Source organism: Schistocerca gregaria, chromosome 11, assembly GCF_023897955.1.
Source record: "Schistocerca gregaria isolate iqSchGreg1 chromosome 11, iqSchGreg1.2, whole genome shotgun sequence".
In the NCBI taxonomy this organism is placed as follows: Eukaryota; Metazoa; Arthropoda; class Insecta; order Orthoptera; family Acrididae; genus Schistocerca; species Schistocerca gregaria.
In genome coordinates, this window is record NC_064930.1 from 79,951,148 (window position 1) to 79,968,794 (window position 17,647).

General features: G+C 39.6%; 1 protein-coding gene across 5 annotated transcripts in view; it reads right to left on the reverse strand.

The window, feature by feature from the left end:
• LOC126295464 (ubiquitin-conjugating enzyme E2 J2) overlaps window positions 1–17,647 on the reverse strand; it is a 45,678-nt gene that overhangs the window by 22,965 nt on the left and 5,066 nt on the right. For all 5 annotated transcript variants that reach the window (XM_049987997.1, XM_049987994.1, XM_049987996.1 and 2 more), the window contains exons 2-4: window positions 16,320–16,509; window positions 6,551–6,676; window positions 1,410–1,518 (exon numbers count right to left, since the gene is read on the reverse strand). In XM_049987997.1, the coding sequence (XP_049843954.1) occupies window positions 1,410–1,518; window positions 6,551–6,676; window positions 16,320–16,441 (357 nt within the window). In that variant the 5' untranslated portion in view covers window positions 16,442–16,509. The remainder of the gene's footprint in view (window positions 1–1,409; window positions 1,519–6,550; window positions 6,677–16,319; window positions 16,510–17,647) is intronic.

A 17,647-nucleotide genomic window follows, 5' to 3' on the forward strand; every position in this document is an offset into this window, starting at 1 on the left:
CGTATAGTTCATAGACACAAAATTATACAGAATAGTGTTATAAGTGGCTTTCTGGTCACAATTAATGAAGGGTCGCGTCACGAACTGAGAGAAAGTAAGCTAGCAATTGTAACAGGACTAGTTATAGGATAGTTAATGTATTCTTCGATACCACAAAAAGTGTAGCAGATTGTGTACTACCCAACCCACAATATGTAATGAGCAAATGATGGAAGTACAGTTTTTCTTAATTTCTACCAGCGAATTAAACTGTATGGTTCCCTTGCATAACAAATCAACATCAAAATTATTTCAGATCATTTAACTGATATTAACGGAAACTCATAATTAGTTAGAAATCCCTGTTGTGAACTCCAGCAAAATTTGTAATTCCATTCTCATGATTGCACGTTAGGAGAAATATCTGTCTTAATTAAATCAATAATTAATTTGGAAAAAATTAGATCACTTGTATTTAACTTTTTCCCTAACAATTCTCAAACATTCTGATGTAAACACTATTAATTTTCAGTAATTTTGTTACTACGAAAATATCATACAGAACTTTACCCTGAAATGGCGTTTTGTACTATACCGTAATTAGTGTTAGGAATAAAATCCGATGTGAAATCAAGATGTAAATAGCAATTTTAAGATAGGTATTTTTTTGTATTCAGAATGAATCACTACTTATCGCCTTTAAAACTGTCCTAACAATTTGTTGTAAATCATTAACTTTTCAGTATAAATTAGTAAATGTAACTGTTTTTGACAATAGGCCAAAGAACATACATTTTTAAAATAGGGTATATATTGAGTAGTGCAAAGCACTTTAAGTCAGTAACTGTTTGGCCTGTGTAATGACGCAAAATCTATCACAGTTGCTGTTTTGTCAGTCATGTTGGTAGGAAACTGTTTGTGTGTCAATATCTTTGTAAATGCTTGGTTCAAAAATGGCTCTGAGCACTATGGGACTTAACATCTGAGGTCATCAGTCCCCTATAACTTAGAACTACTTAAACCTAACTAACCTAAGGACATCACACACATCCATGCCCGAGGCAGGATTCGAGCCTGCGACCGTGGCGGTCGCGCTTGTAAAAGCTTAAGGAAAATAAGTCTGCTGTTAAAAAAAAAAGATTCATCAGTGTGTTGGAAAATATTATTTTAACATCCAAGTTTTCGTCACAACTGAAAGCCTGGAAAATCTGTAATAAACATCCCCTAATGGAATTTATTGGTGGAGGAGATTCAATGATTCAGAGCTAAGTATTCCATGGCAGAAACTAAATCACTCTCCTAGTATGATGAATCTCTCTTGATGAGAAGTATTTCAGCGAGAACTGCAGTTAGAACAACACTAGTCAATCCACTCTGCACCTCAACACAGTGAAAGAAACATCTAATTGCAAAACACACAGCAGACGTACCATAAAACTAAGGAGGCCGGTGAGAATTGTGGACACACTCCATGCAGGGTTCCATGAGTCAGGGTGGAAGTCGCTGATAGACAGGCACAGTCGAGTATTCGTCTTGAACCTGCAACACAAAACTTTGCACTTCAAAAACATTATACATGCCTTGCATTTCACACACAAGCACTGGATCCCAACTGTGGCTAACTTAGCTGGTCACACGATTAAGTAAGTGCTACTTATAATCACTGCTATCAACAGTAGTATAGAAGGGGGGAGGCATAAAAATTATATGAAGAGAGCAATGCTTGACTACTAAAAGCAGGTTCAAGTGGATGGGCTGCAGGAGTTATGTAGAGATGATGAGGTTTGTTCAGGATGTAATAGTGTGGGGAGAAGCAATGAACCAGTTTTTCGGAATGAAGCTAACAAATACAACAACAATAAAACCATCCATTGTTGTCTTCTGTTACATTACATCTGGTATTGTTCTATTTGAAACTAACAAGTTACTCAGTATAACCCAATTCTCCATCATAATCCACAGATGTAAATGTAATTTCAGGTGTAAGTATACACCTCTGAAGTGTTACACGATGATTACTCTCTATGATTTATTTTAAAGATCTCACTGGTTTTGAACACGAGCAGGCGCACCTGATCCGTCTCTCACTCGCGAGCTGAGCTGTTGCAGCAGGTTGGGGACAAGGGAAATGTGCACGCAACAAATGGTAACGACAACGCAAGAAAGTGCCAACTGTGAAATGAGGCAGGGCCAGTTTTGGCAGTGAGGTCACCTAATAGCAGCAATGGTGAGTTAACATCTGTAACACCTAGAATGTCTTCGCATTTCAATCCAAAATGTGATGAACCTCATCTTTTCAACAATGTAGGGAAAGATAGATTGCTACTCACCGCAAGACACAAAAGACACTCACATATAGCTTTCAGCCACAGCCTTTGTCACTAAACACACACACACACACACACACACACACACACACACACACACACACACACACACACACACACACACACACACACACACACACACACAAATGATGTTAATGACATACACAGTTTCATAGGCAGCATTAACCCAACACTACTGGACACTTCCGCAAAAGACACAATTCAGTATCACATATACAGTGACCATAATCAGACAGATCAGCTTACATTATTAGATAAGCTTTGCCCACCACTGTATGAAGCTGAAGTTTTAAAGAGAGCAATTACTCACTGCAATTCTGTAACAACAGTTGTATTTACAGCTATTTAATGTAGTGTTGTTAGTTAGCATAGGAACATAACAAAGGAGGTAATTTTATCTATTTAAATGTTGCATAATTTGTTTTTATCTCTAAATCTAGTCAAAAATGTTTTGATTATTACTTTTGTTCAAAGATTTCTTATTTCTAATACTTTGCCACATCATTTTCATCACCATATGGACTTCTTTATTTGCTCGTACTTTCTCCCTATTTTTTTTTAGTTTAAAATATGCCTGCATTGCCTATAATCTGCAACCAAGTGCCAACAATGACTGCTCATTGCTTCATAACGCAGCAGCACATGTAGCCAGTGTGAGAATAGTTTCAGGTAACATGTAATAACAGCGAGAAATTACAGTTTGCTTTTAGCAGTGAAACCAATTTTTTTTCTTTAGTTTGCAATTACAGGTTAGCTTTAATCACTGTGAAAATGCAACTGTTATTTAAGTTGTTCTGCAATTGCTGACCACAGTTTACTTGGATACATTACACATTTCGAGGTTCTGGTCAGCTTATGACAAGAGTTTAATTTCAAGGCTACAAAATGCATTGCTTGCCATACTTTCATCATCGGTCACTTAAAATCAGCTTTCGACAGAGGATCTCGCATTTCTGAGCATACCTCATGGTGACCACTTCAAACAATCCTCAATGTTACACACTGACAAAAACATTTGTTAAGTTATGTGCCTTACTCGCTTGTCACCTATGACCGAGGAGTAGCTGTCAGCCGATGTTGCAACACTGTAGTGGCATGTGACGTGTGTGAACTATCAAGTAGTTTTGAACAGATTATGATCTTCAGCATTCTCCTTAGCACCACATTTTAAAAGCTTGTATCCTCTTCTTGTTTGAGGTGCTTATTGTCCATATTTCACTTCTGTACAAAGCTAAAATCCAGACAAAGGCCTTCTGAAAGACTTCCTAACACAAATATACAGGGTGTCCCAAAACAAATAATTTTTGAAATTCAATCCCTCTTTAATTAAAGGAGATAAAAATGCAGTTTTTGTGGGTAATTATTAAGAAGACAATGAAAAACACAACACCACTCTCTTGTTCCAGGGCCGTAAACATCATGTTATTGTTGCCTCAACAGCAATGCAAGCTGAAGTGTTCCTGGAAAACAGAGAATGTGAGCGAGGTATTATGATGATGGAGGGCTGAATTTGGAACACCATCACCACCAAGGGTAACAACTGCAAGAATCTGAGACTAGTTTGACATCAGAGGAACAGTACAAGATTTGAAGAAGGGACAGTGTGGAAGAAAGACATGTTCAGCAACAATGAAAGGGTTGATGCAGTGATCCAGGCATACACACAATCCTGAATAAATGTGCAAGACAATGCTCTCCTGAGACTGGGACCTATAAATGCAGTGTTCATAGAGTTCAGTGGGCTCAGAAGCCTTACATTCAAAGACTTTTCCATGCTCTTAATGCAGATGATCTTAATAGGTGAAGTGAATTTTGTGAGTGGTTCATTAACAGATGTCAAGAAGAGCAACATCTTCGTGATCTAATTCTTTGGTCAGACGAAGTGACCTTTAAACTTAATGGAACAATGAACTACCATAATTGCGTGTACTGGGCCAGTGAGAACCCGTACATAACACAAGAAAGACATGTTAATCTACCAGGTGTATGAATCTAGTGTGGTCGATCTTCTGGATGGTTAATTGGGCTGTAATACTTTGAAAACTCTGTCACAGGTGACTCTTGCTTAGAAATGCTGCAAATGACAACTCCTGGCCTTAATGACTTTTTGGAAAATGAAGACTATTGCTTTCAACAGGGCAGTGCACCACATCACTTTCACACTGATGTGAGGTTATTCATCAGTTTTACATTCCCTGGAAGATGGATAGGACAAAGAGTGAGGGTAGAGTTTCCAGGTTGATCCCCTGATTTAACTCCTCTAGACTTATGTCTGTGGGGTACTCAAGAACACAGTTTACACTGCAAGGCCACAAACACTGGATGCTCAGAGTGAAAATTGAGGAGGCCTGTTATGCTATTCCATCAGGAGCAATACAGTTGGCATGTCACTCTGTTCTCTCATTGTCGATGGCGTATTGCGGCTGACGGAGGCCATTTTGAATATTTACCACCTTTACGTGGACCTTAAGGTATACCACAAACACTGTACTGTACTTTTATGTCCTTTAATTAAAGAAATTTTTAGTTTCAAAGAGTGTATATATTATTTTGTGACACCCTGTATATCCAGTGTTAAATTTCTCTTCAGAAATGCTTTCCTTATTTTGCCAATCTACTTTTATATCCTATACACTTTCGCCATTATACATTTCTTACAGCCCAAAAAGATAACCTTGTCTACTGTTTTAGTGTCTTGCTTCCCAATTTAATTCCCTAATCACTTGATTTTACTACATTCCACTACCTTTGTTCTGTTTTATCAATGTCATCTTATATCTTTTTAGATATTAGCAAAACAAATTCTTGAGTAATGTTCCAATGTTTGCAATGCTTATCAAGTACACATGACAACAGGCATCAAACTAATTGCTTAGACTGTAATGGGACAGTACTGGTTGTAAGAAAGTGTAACGGAAACAATTGGGGAACATAAATCTGAATCCTCAGAAGAAAGATGATGACGGTTCTCGCAAAACCCTGTTAGGAACATTGAAAAAAAAACTGGTACTCAATGCAGCCCACACAATAATTCTGCTGCCACTATCTCATATCCTATGTGGGCACCCTGAGAGCAAGATTCTCAGATTAGGACACACACAGAGGCAAATACAGAAGTCACACTTCTCCTCCCAGAAAACCCTCCACCATGAACTGAAAGTCCTTCACACACACACACACACACACACACACACACACACACACACACACACACAGCTATTTCATCATAATTTTCATAGCACTTGCAGATACTGTGCATGACGAGGTCCATTTTTACATGAAGCTGCACTGTACTCCTTTTCATTCCAAGTTCTACAGCACACTTTCTGGTTGACTTCCAGAGTGAGCAGATCACTAATGCACAAACTTCAGCATACGTTTTCCTTCAGCTGACTGACGGCCAGAGTGGGGAAGCATCCAAAACATTTTCCAGGCACAAAGCTTTCTTCTCCGACGGACACAAGTCTGAAGACTTGGTGGCTCCTTACCACATCATCTGTGAAACTTACCTGTCACCTGTGTAATATTTTCATTTTTGTGCTTCAATTTATTGATCAAAATACTTGCCATTAAATACATCTCCAAAGTTTCTGGTGTCTGTCATTGCTTTTCACTGAACACAGGACTGAAAATAACAAAGTGGTCAATGTATAGACTTTATTCTCCTACCTGGGCAGTTACGCGACGATCACATTGCAATTCAAACAAGGAGCACTACTGCCTTATTAGTGTTTATGATGCGAAGTTCAGATCTTAAATGATCTTACCATTTTACAACAATAATCAATATTTGAAAATATATAGTTGGACAGCCTGGGGTGCTGAGCAACTTTTCTCTAACTCCCTATTTGCGAAACCTTACCAAGTCTTTTGCAGCGTCCCTCTTCTTTCTCACTCAACCCTGCTGCCAGAAGAAGTAGCTGTCGGCTCCGAAAGTTTGCACATCTTTGTAACTTACGTGTGTCGCTTGCCAAGTAGATTTTAACCTATCAAATTATATCATCGTCATCTTACATCGTTAAACACATTTATTTCAGGTGGAAAGAGATTATGTGGCCACCCTGTGCACTTGCTTGTGAGTACACATACAGATGTAGAATTTTGGTAGTAACAAATTTTTAACTGTCACTTACAAAAAACGAGACAAAGATGGGATACTGGAAAGTGGAAGGATCCAACATGAAACATCAGATTGCAAGCTATTTTGGTAGCCATCTACTCACCTGCCATTTGGTGTTGTCATGTAAATGCTGGGCGGCTTGAATGGAAATTCTCTTGGAAAGACCAACTTTCCGTGGTAGATCCCACCCTCGTACGGCGTTCCTTCGGGACCCGTGACAGCATAGTGCCTGCATCAGTGAAACCAAATGTTTTCCTTTAATAGTCTCTTTCTATACTGCTGAAAAGTCTGTCTAGTATCCATCATTTTAAAATGAATAACAAATCAAAATGTGAGACAAAGAAAGAATGTGTACTCGGCCAGGGACAGATGCCGCAATCGGGCACGCAGGTTAGAAAATTTAAAAAGAGAAATGGACAGGTTAAAATTAGACACAGTGGGAATTACTGAAGTTTGGTAGCAATACAGGGTTATAAATACAAAATCCAATATGAGTAATGCAGGTGTGGTTTTTAATAATGAATAAAAAAATAAGAGTGTGGGTAAGCTAGTACAAACAGCATAGTGAACAGAATGAGATTTTCACTCTGCAGCAGAGTGTGCATGTCCAAGGAATAGAAAAGCAACTGAAATCACTCAACAGAGGAAAGTCCACTGGACGTGACGGAATACCAATTCGATTCTATACAGAGTACGCGAAAGAACTTGCCCCCCCTTCTAACAGCCATGTACCGCAAGTTTCTAGAGGAACGGAAGGTTTCAAATGATTGGAAAAGAGCACAGGTAGTCCCAGTCTTCAAAAAGGGTCGTCGAGCAGATGCGCAAAACTATAGACCTACAACTCTGACGTCGATCTGTTGTAGAATTTTAGAAGATGTTTTTTGCTCGAGTATCATGTCGTTTTTGGAAACCCAGAACCTACTCTGTAGGAATCAACATGGATTCCGGAAACAGCGATCGTGTGAGACCCAACTCGCTTTATTTGTTCATGAGACCCAGAAAATATTAGATACAGGCTCCCAGGTAGATGCTATTTTCCTTGACTTCCGGAAGGCGTTCGATACAGTTCCGCACTGTCGCCTGATAAACAAAGTAAGAGCCTACGGAATATCAGACCAGCTGTGTGGCTGGATTGAAGAGTTTTTAGCAAACAGAACACAGCATGTTGTTATCAATGGAGAGACGTCTACAGACGTTAAAGTAACCTCTGGCGTGCGACAGGGGAGTGTTATGGGACCATTGCTTTTCACAATATATATAAATGACCTAGCAGATAGTGTCTGAAGTTCCATGCGGCTTTTCGCAGATGATGCTGTAGTATACAGAGAAGTTGCAGCATTAGAAAATTGTAGCGAACTGCAGGAAGATCTGCAATGGATAGGCTCTTGGTGTAGGGAGTGGCAACTGACCCTTAACATAGACAAATGTAATGTATTGCAAATACACAGAAAGAAGGATCCTTTATTGTATGATTATATGATAGCGGAACAAACACTGGTAGCAGTTACTTCTGTTAAATATCTGGGAGTATGCATGCGGAATGATTTGAAATGGAATGATCATATAAAATTAATTGTTGGAAAAGTGGGTACCAGGTTGAGGTTCATTGGGAGAGTCCTTAGAAAATGTAGTCCATCAACAAAGGAGGTGGCTTACAAAACACTCGTTCGACCTATACTTTAGTACTGCTCATCAGTGTGGGATCAGTACCAGATCGGGTTGACGGAGGAGATAGAGAAGATCCAAAGAAGAGCGGCACATTTCGTCACAGGGTTATTTGGTAACCGTGATAGCGTTACGGACATGTTTAGCAAACTCAAGTGGCAGACTCTGCAAGAGAGGCGCTCTGCATCGCGGTGTAGCTTGCTCGCCAGGTTTCGAGAGGGTGCGTTTCTGGATGAGGTATCGAATATACTACTTCCCCCTACTTATACCTTCCGTGGAGATCACGAATGTAAAATTAGAGAGATTCGAGCACGCACGGAGGCTTTCAGACAGTTGTTCTTCCCGCGAACCATACGCGACTGGAACAGAAAAGGGAGGTAATGACAGTGGTACGTAAAGTGCCTTCCGCCACACACTGTTGGGTGGCTTGCGGAGTATGAATGTAGATGTAGTAGATGTAGATATGAAACTTCCTGGCAGATTAAAACTGTGTACTGGACTGAGACTTGAACTCGACACCTTTGCCTTTCGCTGGCAAGTGCTCTACCGACTGAGCTACCCAAGCAGGGCCCACGCCCCGTCCTCGCAGCTTTACTTCTGCCAGTATCTCGTCTCCTACCTTCCAAACTTGACAGAAGCTATCCTGTGAACCATGCAGAACTAGCACTCCTGAAAGAAAGGATATTGCGGAGATATGGCTTAGCCACAGCCTGGGGGATGTTTCCAGAAAGCTGTGAGGACGGGGCATGAGTCGTGCTTGGGTAGCTCAGTCGGTAGAGCACTTACCCGCGAAAGGCAAAGGTCCCAAGTTCGAATCTCGGTCCGGCACACAGTTTTAATCTGCCAGGAAGTTTCAGCACAGTGAACACATTATTGCAGCAAAGATAGACACGAAGCCCATGCTTGCCACAGTAGTAAAAGTTTATATCCCAACTAGCGCTGTAGATGAAGAGATTGAAGAAATGTACGATAAGATGAAGAGGAATGATTCGGGTAGTTATGGGAGACAATAATTTAATAGTCATGGAGGACTGGAATTTGATAGCAGGAAATGGAAGAGAAGGAAAAATAGTAGGTGAATATGGACTAGGTGTAAGGAATGAGAGAGGAAGCTGCCTGGTAGAATTTTGCACAGAACATAACTTACTCATAGCTAACACTTGGCTTAAGAATCATGAAAGAAAGCTGTAAACATGGAAGAGGCGTGGAGATACAGGAAGGTTTCAGATAGATTATATAATGGTAAGACAGAGACTTAGGAAGCAGGTTTTAAATTTAAGATATTTTTGGGGGTGACTGCAATTTATTTGTAGTGAACTGCAGATTAAAACTGAATAAACTGCAAAAAGTAGGAATTTAAGGAGATGCACTTGGATGAACTGAAAGAACCAGAGACTGTAGAGTTTTAGAAAGAGTCTTAGGGACCAACTGACAAGAACAGGGGAAAGAAATACAGCAGAAGAGGAATGGGTGGCTTTGAGAGAAGAAATAGTAAAGGCATCAGAGGATCAAATAGATAAAAAGGCATGGGCTAGTAGAAACTGTTGGGTGACAGAAGAGATATTGAATTCAATTGATAAAAGTAAAAAAATATAAAAATGCAGTAAATGAAGCACATGAAAAGGAATACAAATGTCTCAAACATGAGATCGACAGGAAGTGCAAAATGGCTAAGCAAGGATGGCTAGAGGACAAATGTAAGGATGTAGAGGCTTATCTCACTAGGCGTACGATAGATACTGCCTACAGGAAATTTAAAGAGACCTTTGGAGAGAAGAGAACCACTTGTGTGAACATCAAGAGCTCAGGTGGAAACCCAGTTCTAAGCAAAGAAGGGAAAGCAGAAAGGTGGAACGAGTATATAGAGGGTCTATACAAGGGCGATGTACTTGAGGACAATATTATGGAAATGGAAGGAGACGTAGATGAAGATGAAAAGTGTGAAGAAGTTGAGAGAGCATTGAAAGACCTAAGTCAAAACAAGGCCCCAGGAGTAGACAACATTCCATTAGAACTACTGACGGCCTTGGGAGAGCCAAAAATGACAAAACTATCATCGTTAGCAAGATATGAGACAGGTGAGATACCCTCAAACTTCAAGAAGAATATAATAATTGCAATCCCAAAGAATGTGAAAATTACCCAACTATCAGTTTAATAAGTCACAGCTGCAGAATACTAACATGAATTCTTTACTAATGAATGGAAATACTGGTAGAAGCCGACCTCGGGGAAGATCAGTTTGGATTCCGTAGAAACATTGGAAGGCATGAGGCAATACTGACCCTACGACTTATCTTAGAAGGTAGGATAAGGAAAGGCAAACCTACGTTTCTAGCATTTGTATACTTACAGAAAGCTTTTGACGATGTTGACTGGCATACTCTTTGACAAATGTAGGGAGCAAAAGGCTCTTTACAATTTGTACAGAAACCAGCTGGCAGTTACAAGAGTCGAGGGGCATAAAAGGGAAGCAGTGGTTGGGAAGTGAGTGAGACAGGATTGTAGCCTATCCCCAATGTTATTCAATCTATATATTAAGCAAGCAGTGAAGAAAACAAAAGAAAAATTCAGAAGATGAATTAAAATCTATGGAAGAAATAAAAACTTTGTGGTTTGCTGATGACATGGTAATTCTGTCGGGGACAGCAAACAACCTGGAAGAGCACTTGAATGGAATGAACAGTGTCTTGCAAGGATGATATGAGATGATCAACAACAAAAGCAAAATGAGGATAATGGAATGTAGTAGAATTAAATCAGGTGATTCCCAGGGAATTAGATTATGAAATGAGACACTTAAAGTAGTAAAGGGGTTTTGCTATTTGGGGAGCAAAATAACTGATGGTGGTCAAAGTAGAAAGGATACAAAATTTATACTCTCAATGGCAAGGAAAGCATTTCTGAAGAAGAGAAATTTGTTAACATTGTGTATAGATTTAAGTGTTAGGAAGTTGTTTCTGAAAGTATTTGTATGGAGTGTAGCCATGTATGGAAGTGAAACATGGACGATAAATAGTTTGGACAAGAAGAGTATAGAAGCTTTTGAAATGTGGTGCTACAGAAGAATGCTGAAGATTAGATGGGAAGATCATGTAACTAATGAGGAGGTACTGAGTAGAATTGGGGTAAAGAGGAATTTGTGGCACAACCTGACTAAAGGAAGGCATTGATAGGTAGGACACGTTCTGAGGCATCAAGGAATTACCAATTTTGTACTTGAGGGAAGCGTGGAGGGTAGAGGTTGTAGAGTGACACCAAGATATGAATACACTAAGCAGATTCAGAGAGGTGTAGTTTGCAGTAGTTAATTGGAAATGAAGAAGCTTGCACAGTACAGAGTAGCATGGAGAATGGCATCAAACCAGTCTCTGGAGTGCAGACAACAACAACAACAACAACAACAACAACAACACGAATGCTCTGGGCCAGTCTATTTTTTTCTTTCCGAGATATTTTTTATGGAGCTGTTATGCCTAATTCAGTGCCCATTTAATTTAGTTTTTCTCTTTTGTTTCAGTTAATCAATGTCCTCCTCTCTTTAATTTCTTTTAGTAGTTGTTCATTAGATTTTCTTTCAGCCCACACGTTTTTTGCGGCTCTACTCCATATCCACATCTCTACCACTCTTCACTTTTTTTGTTTCCCCAAGGTTCACCTTTCAGAACCTAAGCTTAAAACACTCATAATAAATGTCATTCTCGTTTCTATGTTAAGATGATCATTTGATAATAAATTAATCTTATTTCTGAAAGGATTCAGTCATTGCAATTCTTCTTTAATAATTTCCGTGTGTGCTGCTAGATCCTGTCAAAATCCTGCCACGATATTTCAGCCAGAGATATCCACCAATCTTCAGGTGAGCGGACAACTACTGAAGAGCCGAAGTACAATCACAGTATTTATGCCGAGTATTACGCAAGCAAAATGTACCAGTGTGTTTCAGTACTCGCATCAGGTGATATGTGCTGCTCTCAGTGATGGAAGTGAGATATGATCTATTCATCTGAGTATCGAATGAGCCCATTGATTCGCTGTGACTGAATAATTTTAATCACAGGTCTCCAGTTTTTATCCAGTTGAAAGTCGTTGCCACAATGTATAAGGCTATCCTGCACATGTCATAATCTGATGCATGCACTGAAAGACATCAGCACATTTCGCGTGCACGAGATACGGCACAAATACTGTGAACGCATCTGGTCTCTTCGGTAGTTGTCTACTCACCTGAAGATGTGAAGATGGCCAGATGCCTCTGGGTCGAAATGTCACAGCAGAATGTCAAGGGGTTGCGGCTGATTATAATTATTAATAGTATGCTGAGAAAATTTCACAAGTTACTTTGCAATTCTTATTTTAATACCTATTATAGTCACAGTTCGTAGTGATAGATAGTAAATCATCGAGTAGAACAGAAGTGATATCTGGCGTTCCGGAAGGTAGTGTCTTAGTCCCTCTGCTGTTCCTGATTTACACAAATCATCTAGATGATAATCTGAGCAGCCCCCTTAGATTGTTTGCAGATGTCGCTGTAATTTACCATCTAGTGAAATCATCAGATGATCCATCTCAATTACAAAATGATCTAGAGAGAATTTCTGTATGGTGCGAAACGTGGCAATTGGCACAAAACAAAGAAAAGTGCGAGGGCATCCATAAGGGTACTAAAAGAAACCTGATAAATTTTGGGTGTACGATAAATCGCACAAATCTAAGGGCTGTCAATTTAACTAAATACCTAGGAATTACAATTACGAGCAACTTAAATTGGAAAGAGCAAACAGATAATATTGTGGGGAACTGCACTTTATTGTAAGAACACTTAGAAGATGTGACAAATCCACTAAAAGAGAGAGCCTACATTACACATGTCTGTCCTCTGCTGGACTAGTGCTGTGCGGTGTGGGATCCTTACCACGTAGAATCGACGGAGGACAAAGAAAAAGTGGCAAAGAAAGGCAGCTCATTTCGTGTTATCACGCAATAGGGGTAAGTGTGTCACTGATATGATACATGAGTTGGGGTGGCAGTCACTGAAACAAAGGCGGTTTTCTTTGCAGTGAAATCTATTTACAAAATTTCAATTGCCAACTTTTTCTTCTGAATGTGAAAATATTTTGTTGGCACCCACCTATGTAGGGAGAAATGATCATCATAATTAAATAAGAGAAATCAGAGCTCAAACAGAAAGATTTAGGTGTTTCTTTTTCCCACACGCTATTCGAGAGTGGAATGGTAGAGAAGTAGTATGAAAATGGTTCGATGAACCTTCTGCCAGGCACTTAAGTGCGAATTGCAGAGTAACCATGTAACCATGCAGATGTAGATGTATTATACACTGAAGAGCCAAAGAAACTGGTATACCTGCCTAATATCACATAGGACCCCCGCGGGCACGTGAAGTGCCACAACACGATGTGGCATGGTCACAACAAATGGATCAAGCAGTGCTGGAGGGAACTGTCACCCTGAATCCTGCAGTGCTGTTCATAAATCCGTAAGAGTACGAGGTGGTGCACATCTCTTCTGAATACCACGTGGCAAGGCATGCCAGATATGCCCAATACCGTTCATGTCTGGAGAGTTTGGAGGCCAGCAGAAGTGCTTAAACTCAGAAGAGTTTTCCTGGAGCCACTCCATAGCAGTTCTGGACATGTGGGGTGTCTCACAGTCCTGCTGGAACTGTCCAAACCCATCAGAATGCACAATGTACATGAATGGATGCAGGGGGTCAAACACAATACCTATGTACGTGTCACCTGTCAGTCATATCTACACTTATAAGGAGTGCACCAGCTTGAAAAGTCCCCTGCTGACGTGCTGGGTTCATGGATTAGCGAGGTTATCTACATAAGATGGGCTCCAAAAGCCCGTATTGATGACGTTCCATTGAATGGTTTGCATGCTGACACTTGTTGATGGTGCAGCATTGAAATCTGCAGCAATTTGCAGACCTGTTGCACTTCTGGAACGTTGAACGATTCTCATTCAGTCTTTGTCAGTCCTGTCCTTGCACGATCTTTTTCCATCCACAGAAACGTCTGAGGTTTGTTGTTTTACACAGTACACTTGTGAAATGGTCATACAGAAAATCCCCATTTCATTGCTACCTTGGATGTGCTGTGTGTCATTTCTTGTGTGCCAACTATAACACCACATTCAAACTCACTTAAATCTTGATAACTTGCCATTGTAGCAGCAGTAACCGATCTAAAAACCACGCCAGGCACTTGTCTTATATAGGCTTTGCCGAACGAAGTACTGTATTCTGCCTGTTTACATATCTCTGTATTTGAACACACACACCTATGGCAGTATCTTTGGCACTTCATTGTACTTCTTCTAACAATCTGTTATAGTTCCTGTGGTAACCATATGTTACTACATCTAGTGTACCGGCCACAAAGATAAGAGTCGAGGTGCCAGCTCATCACATTATGATTCAACTTTTCCATGCCAGCACCTGACAGGATGAATGCAGCTGCCAGATGGCTGCACTATCAAACAGCAACCGCAGCATCACAGTGAAGTCGGCACACACAGTCCACAGAAGTGGCACCTCACGAATCGGACTCAATATAATTCCAGAGCAGAGACTTGCTTGACTATTCTCAAGATGCTTGTTACTTGTTTGTACTCTGCCTCATTATGCACAAGGGGGCAGTTCATCAGAGGGACATTTATTGACCATTAATTTTCAACAGGAAATGCTGTCTGAAATATTGTTGCATGTTAAACAGACAAAATGTTTACACACTAAAAAATCTTGCATGAAAGTGTAATGTGCAGTGGTACTTGTAGTTTATATTAGATCTGTATCATCTGGTAAGATAAAGTTACCGTAAATGAAAGCTTAATATCTGTACATACCTTATTAGAGTACAGTGACAGACAACTAATTTGCACTTAACTGTTAAAATAAAAAAAAATAGAAATAAGGAATAAAGATTAGGGTTTAACATCCCACCATTGTTTTTTTAAAAATTCTGTTCTTATGCAGGACGAAGAAAGATTGCAATATTCTTTTGCTTTGCTTACTAGACGACAACCTCAATTTTGTCACGATGTTCTGACATTTCCTAACCCATAAAAATGTCTACAGGGGTAGATTTAGAGCTTTGTTCAATGTACTGAAGGGCTAGATGAAATGCATTTTTATCATCTGAATGTGATACTTAAGCCACAGGTCCATTGTCTTATTTGCAACCATCATCTCGTTCTTTTCAGTTGTTCAAGTTACAACATCAACAATTTGGTCGTCAGTTAATTCCGCTCTGATGCGCAATTAATATGTATAAGTCACTGGGCTCAATGTCCGGTTGTAAACACAGCGTCACATGTTTACATTCAGATGGTGCCATAATTTAGTTTTACACACTTTAATATGTAAAAAGAGCACCGTCATTAATTTATAAAAGAAATGCATGCCCAACAACACTTATTAACAGAGTTAGAAACAAGTTATTTCAAACTCAAAGTGATAGAACTATCACGCCTAGCAATGTTCAACTGCCTAATGATCCATATCTCAGACAACGAGTTATCGCCAAGTCCAATCCTGACTGCAGCAGAGGCCAGTATATAAACAAACACCTCAACTCCAGCCAGTCTTCCTGGGACGTCCTCCATACAACAGTATCTCAGAATACGTACTTCCTGAATTGAGCAAGATATTCAAAACTTTATTATTCACTGTGTAGTTTCCCTACTACTGAAGGTAACATTTTAGTTAACTGATCTTCCTGTCTATAAAAATGCAAATTTTCGCCAGAACTTGTTAGTTCGTTAACTATCACAATTATAAAATTTCACTTTTTTAAAAAGGATCTGGTTGGCTTTGGTAACCTTAAAAATCATCCTCATGAATCAGTTCCTATTATTTTCGGCATTTTATAGTTGTATCTGAGTCAGCTAAACAAAACTTACGCATTATTATTATTATTATTATTATTATTATTATTATTCTGTTCCTTTTATTTTTTCTGTTTTTTATATTATTAATTAACAGGTAATATGTTTACATTTTATCGAATAATAATTTTCTTTATTACTCTCGTCAATGAAGAGCATCCAAGTCAGTCCGTGCCAAGTACAGTTAGTAAAGCACGCTTCAGTAGTGAAATTGTGAAGAACCTACTATAAAGCCATTAATAATACGAGCACAGTCCAAGGAAAGAGGTTTGTTAAGCTTACAGACTACTGCCTACCACTCTAAGATGTTGGCCGGCAGTGGCTCGGCGACGACGTAGGGCACCGGGTCCTTCTTGAGACGCAGGTAGTCTTGCTTGAGGCGCTGAGTTGCGCTGTTGGTCTTCCGCGGCTGGGACATCGCTACCTGAGACAGCTGCTGCAGACCACACACTGTCAGCTGTGAGTCGCGTCAGAAGGCAGGCATTCCTGTAGGAGAGAGAGAGGAAACACCGTGAAGCCAACATCACGAGGTGTCGATTACAGTGATAAATGAGCTGTATCTGAAATTTTATACGGTATTCGGCCAAGTCGTATCGCTTGTATAGTGCATTATTTCAGCAATCTGACTTGTTGACATCTTTGGACTTTTCAGGTGACCGGCCGTAATGGTCAGTGGCCGACTCCCACTCCTACTCCTCGTTCTAGCAGGTGTACCAGTATGAAATGAGCGTTAAGATACAAATGTGTCGATACGGAACATTTGTTGTTAACGAGCCTTAATTTTTTTCGTTTGGCTGGTATGACATCTGTCAAAGATATTTAGTACACATCAAGTCATGGAACAAACAACACCATATGTTTTCATTGTGTTAACAATAGGGTGAAGTGGGGTAAGTGTAACCATGGGGTTACTGTAACCACGGCTTATGGTGCCTTAAAGAAGCTGTATTTTTACCTCTGACCTATCACATGTTAATTTATTCCTTTCTTTTATATATTTAACCATAAGTTGTCAAATCTGACAAATTGGTAATTAATTTTTGGACTTGAACTGACATCTACATTTTCATTCTGCGAGAGAGTGACATTCTCAGAATTTGGTGGTATGTCTTTTTTGCAGTTTTAAAGATAACTGCACAATTTTTTGGTTGCAAACTAACTTTTTATGATAACTTCAAATATGAGATTAGTTTTACTCTACTGATAAAGGCTCTTGATATGCCAGGCATGGTTATACTTGCCCCAACTTTTTCCCATGTGGGGCAAGTGTAACTGGGGGTGGGGGTATACACTTGCCCCAAACACACTTACCGGAACATCTTTATTTATTTGAGCCGAACTTTGTTTTTACCATCACACTAGATCAACTAAACTGGCCTTCCTGTACATATGGATACCAGAATACCTGATGTGCTGGATTTGTAGGTCTACCGAGTTTGTGTGAGATATATTTTATTTTTTATTTAAGTATACTATATTTTTAAACCACGTTTCCTTTTATAAAATATAACTCAGAACTGTAAAGAATGCCACCATTTCAATTACAGTACAGTATGTGAAGCATTGTTTGAATAAACAGATGTTGAGCAGAAATTAACTCGTCACCAGGGGCATCATCAAGGGG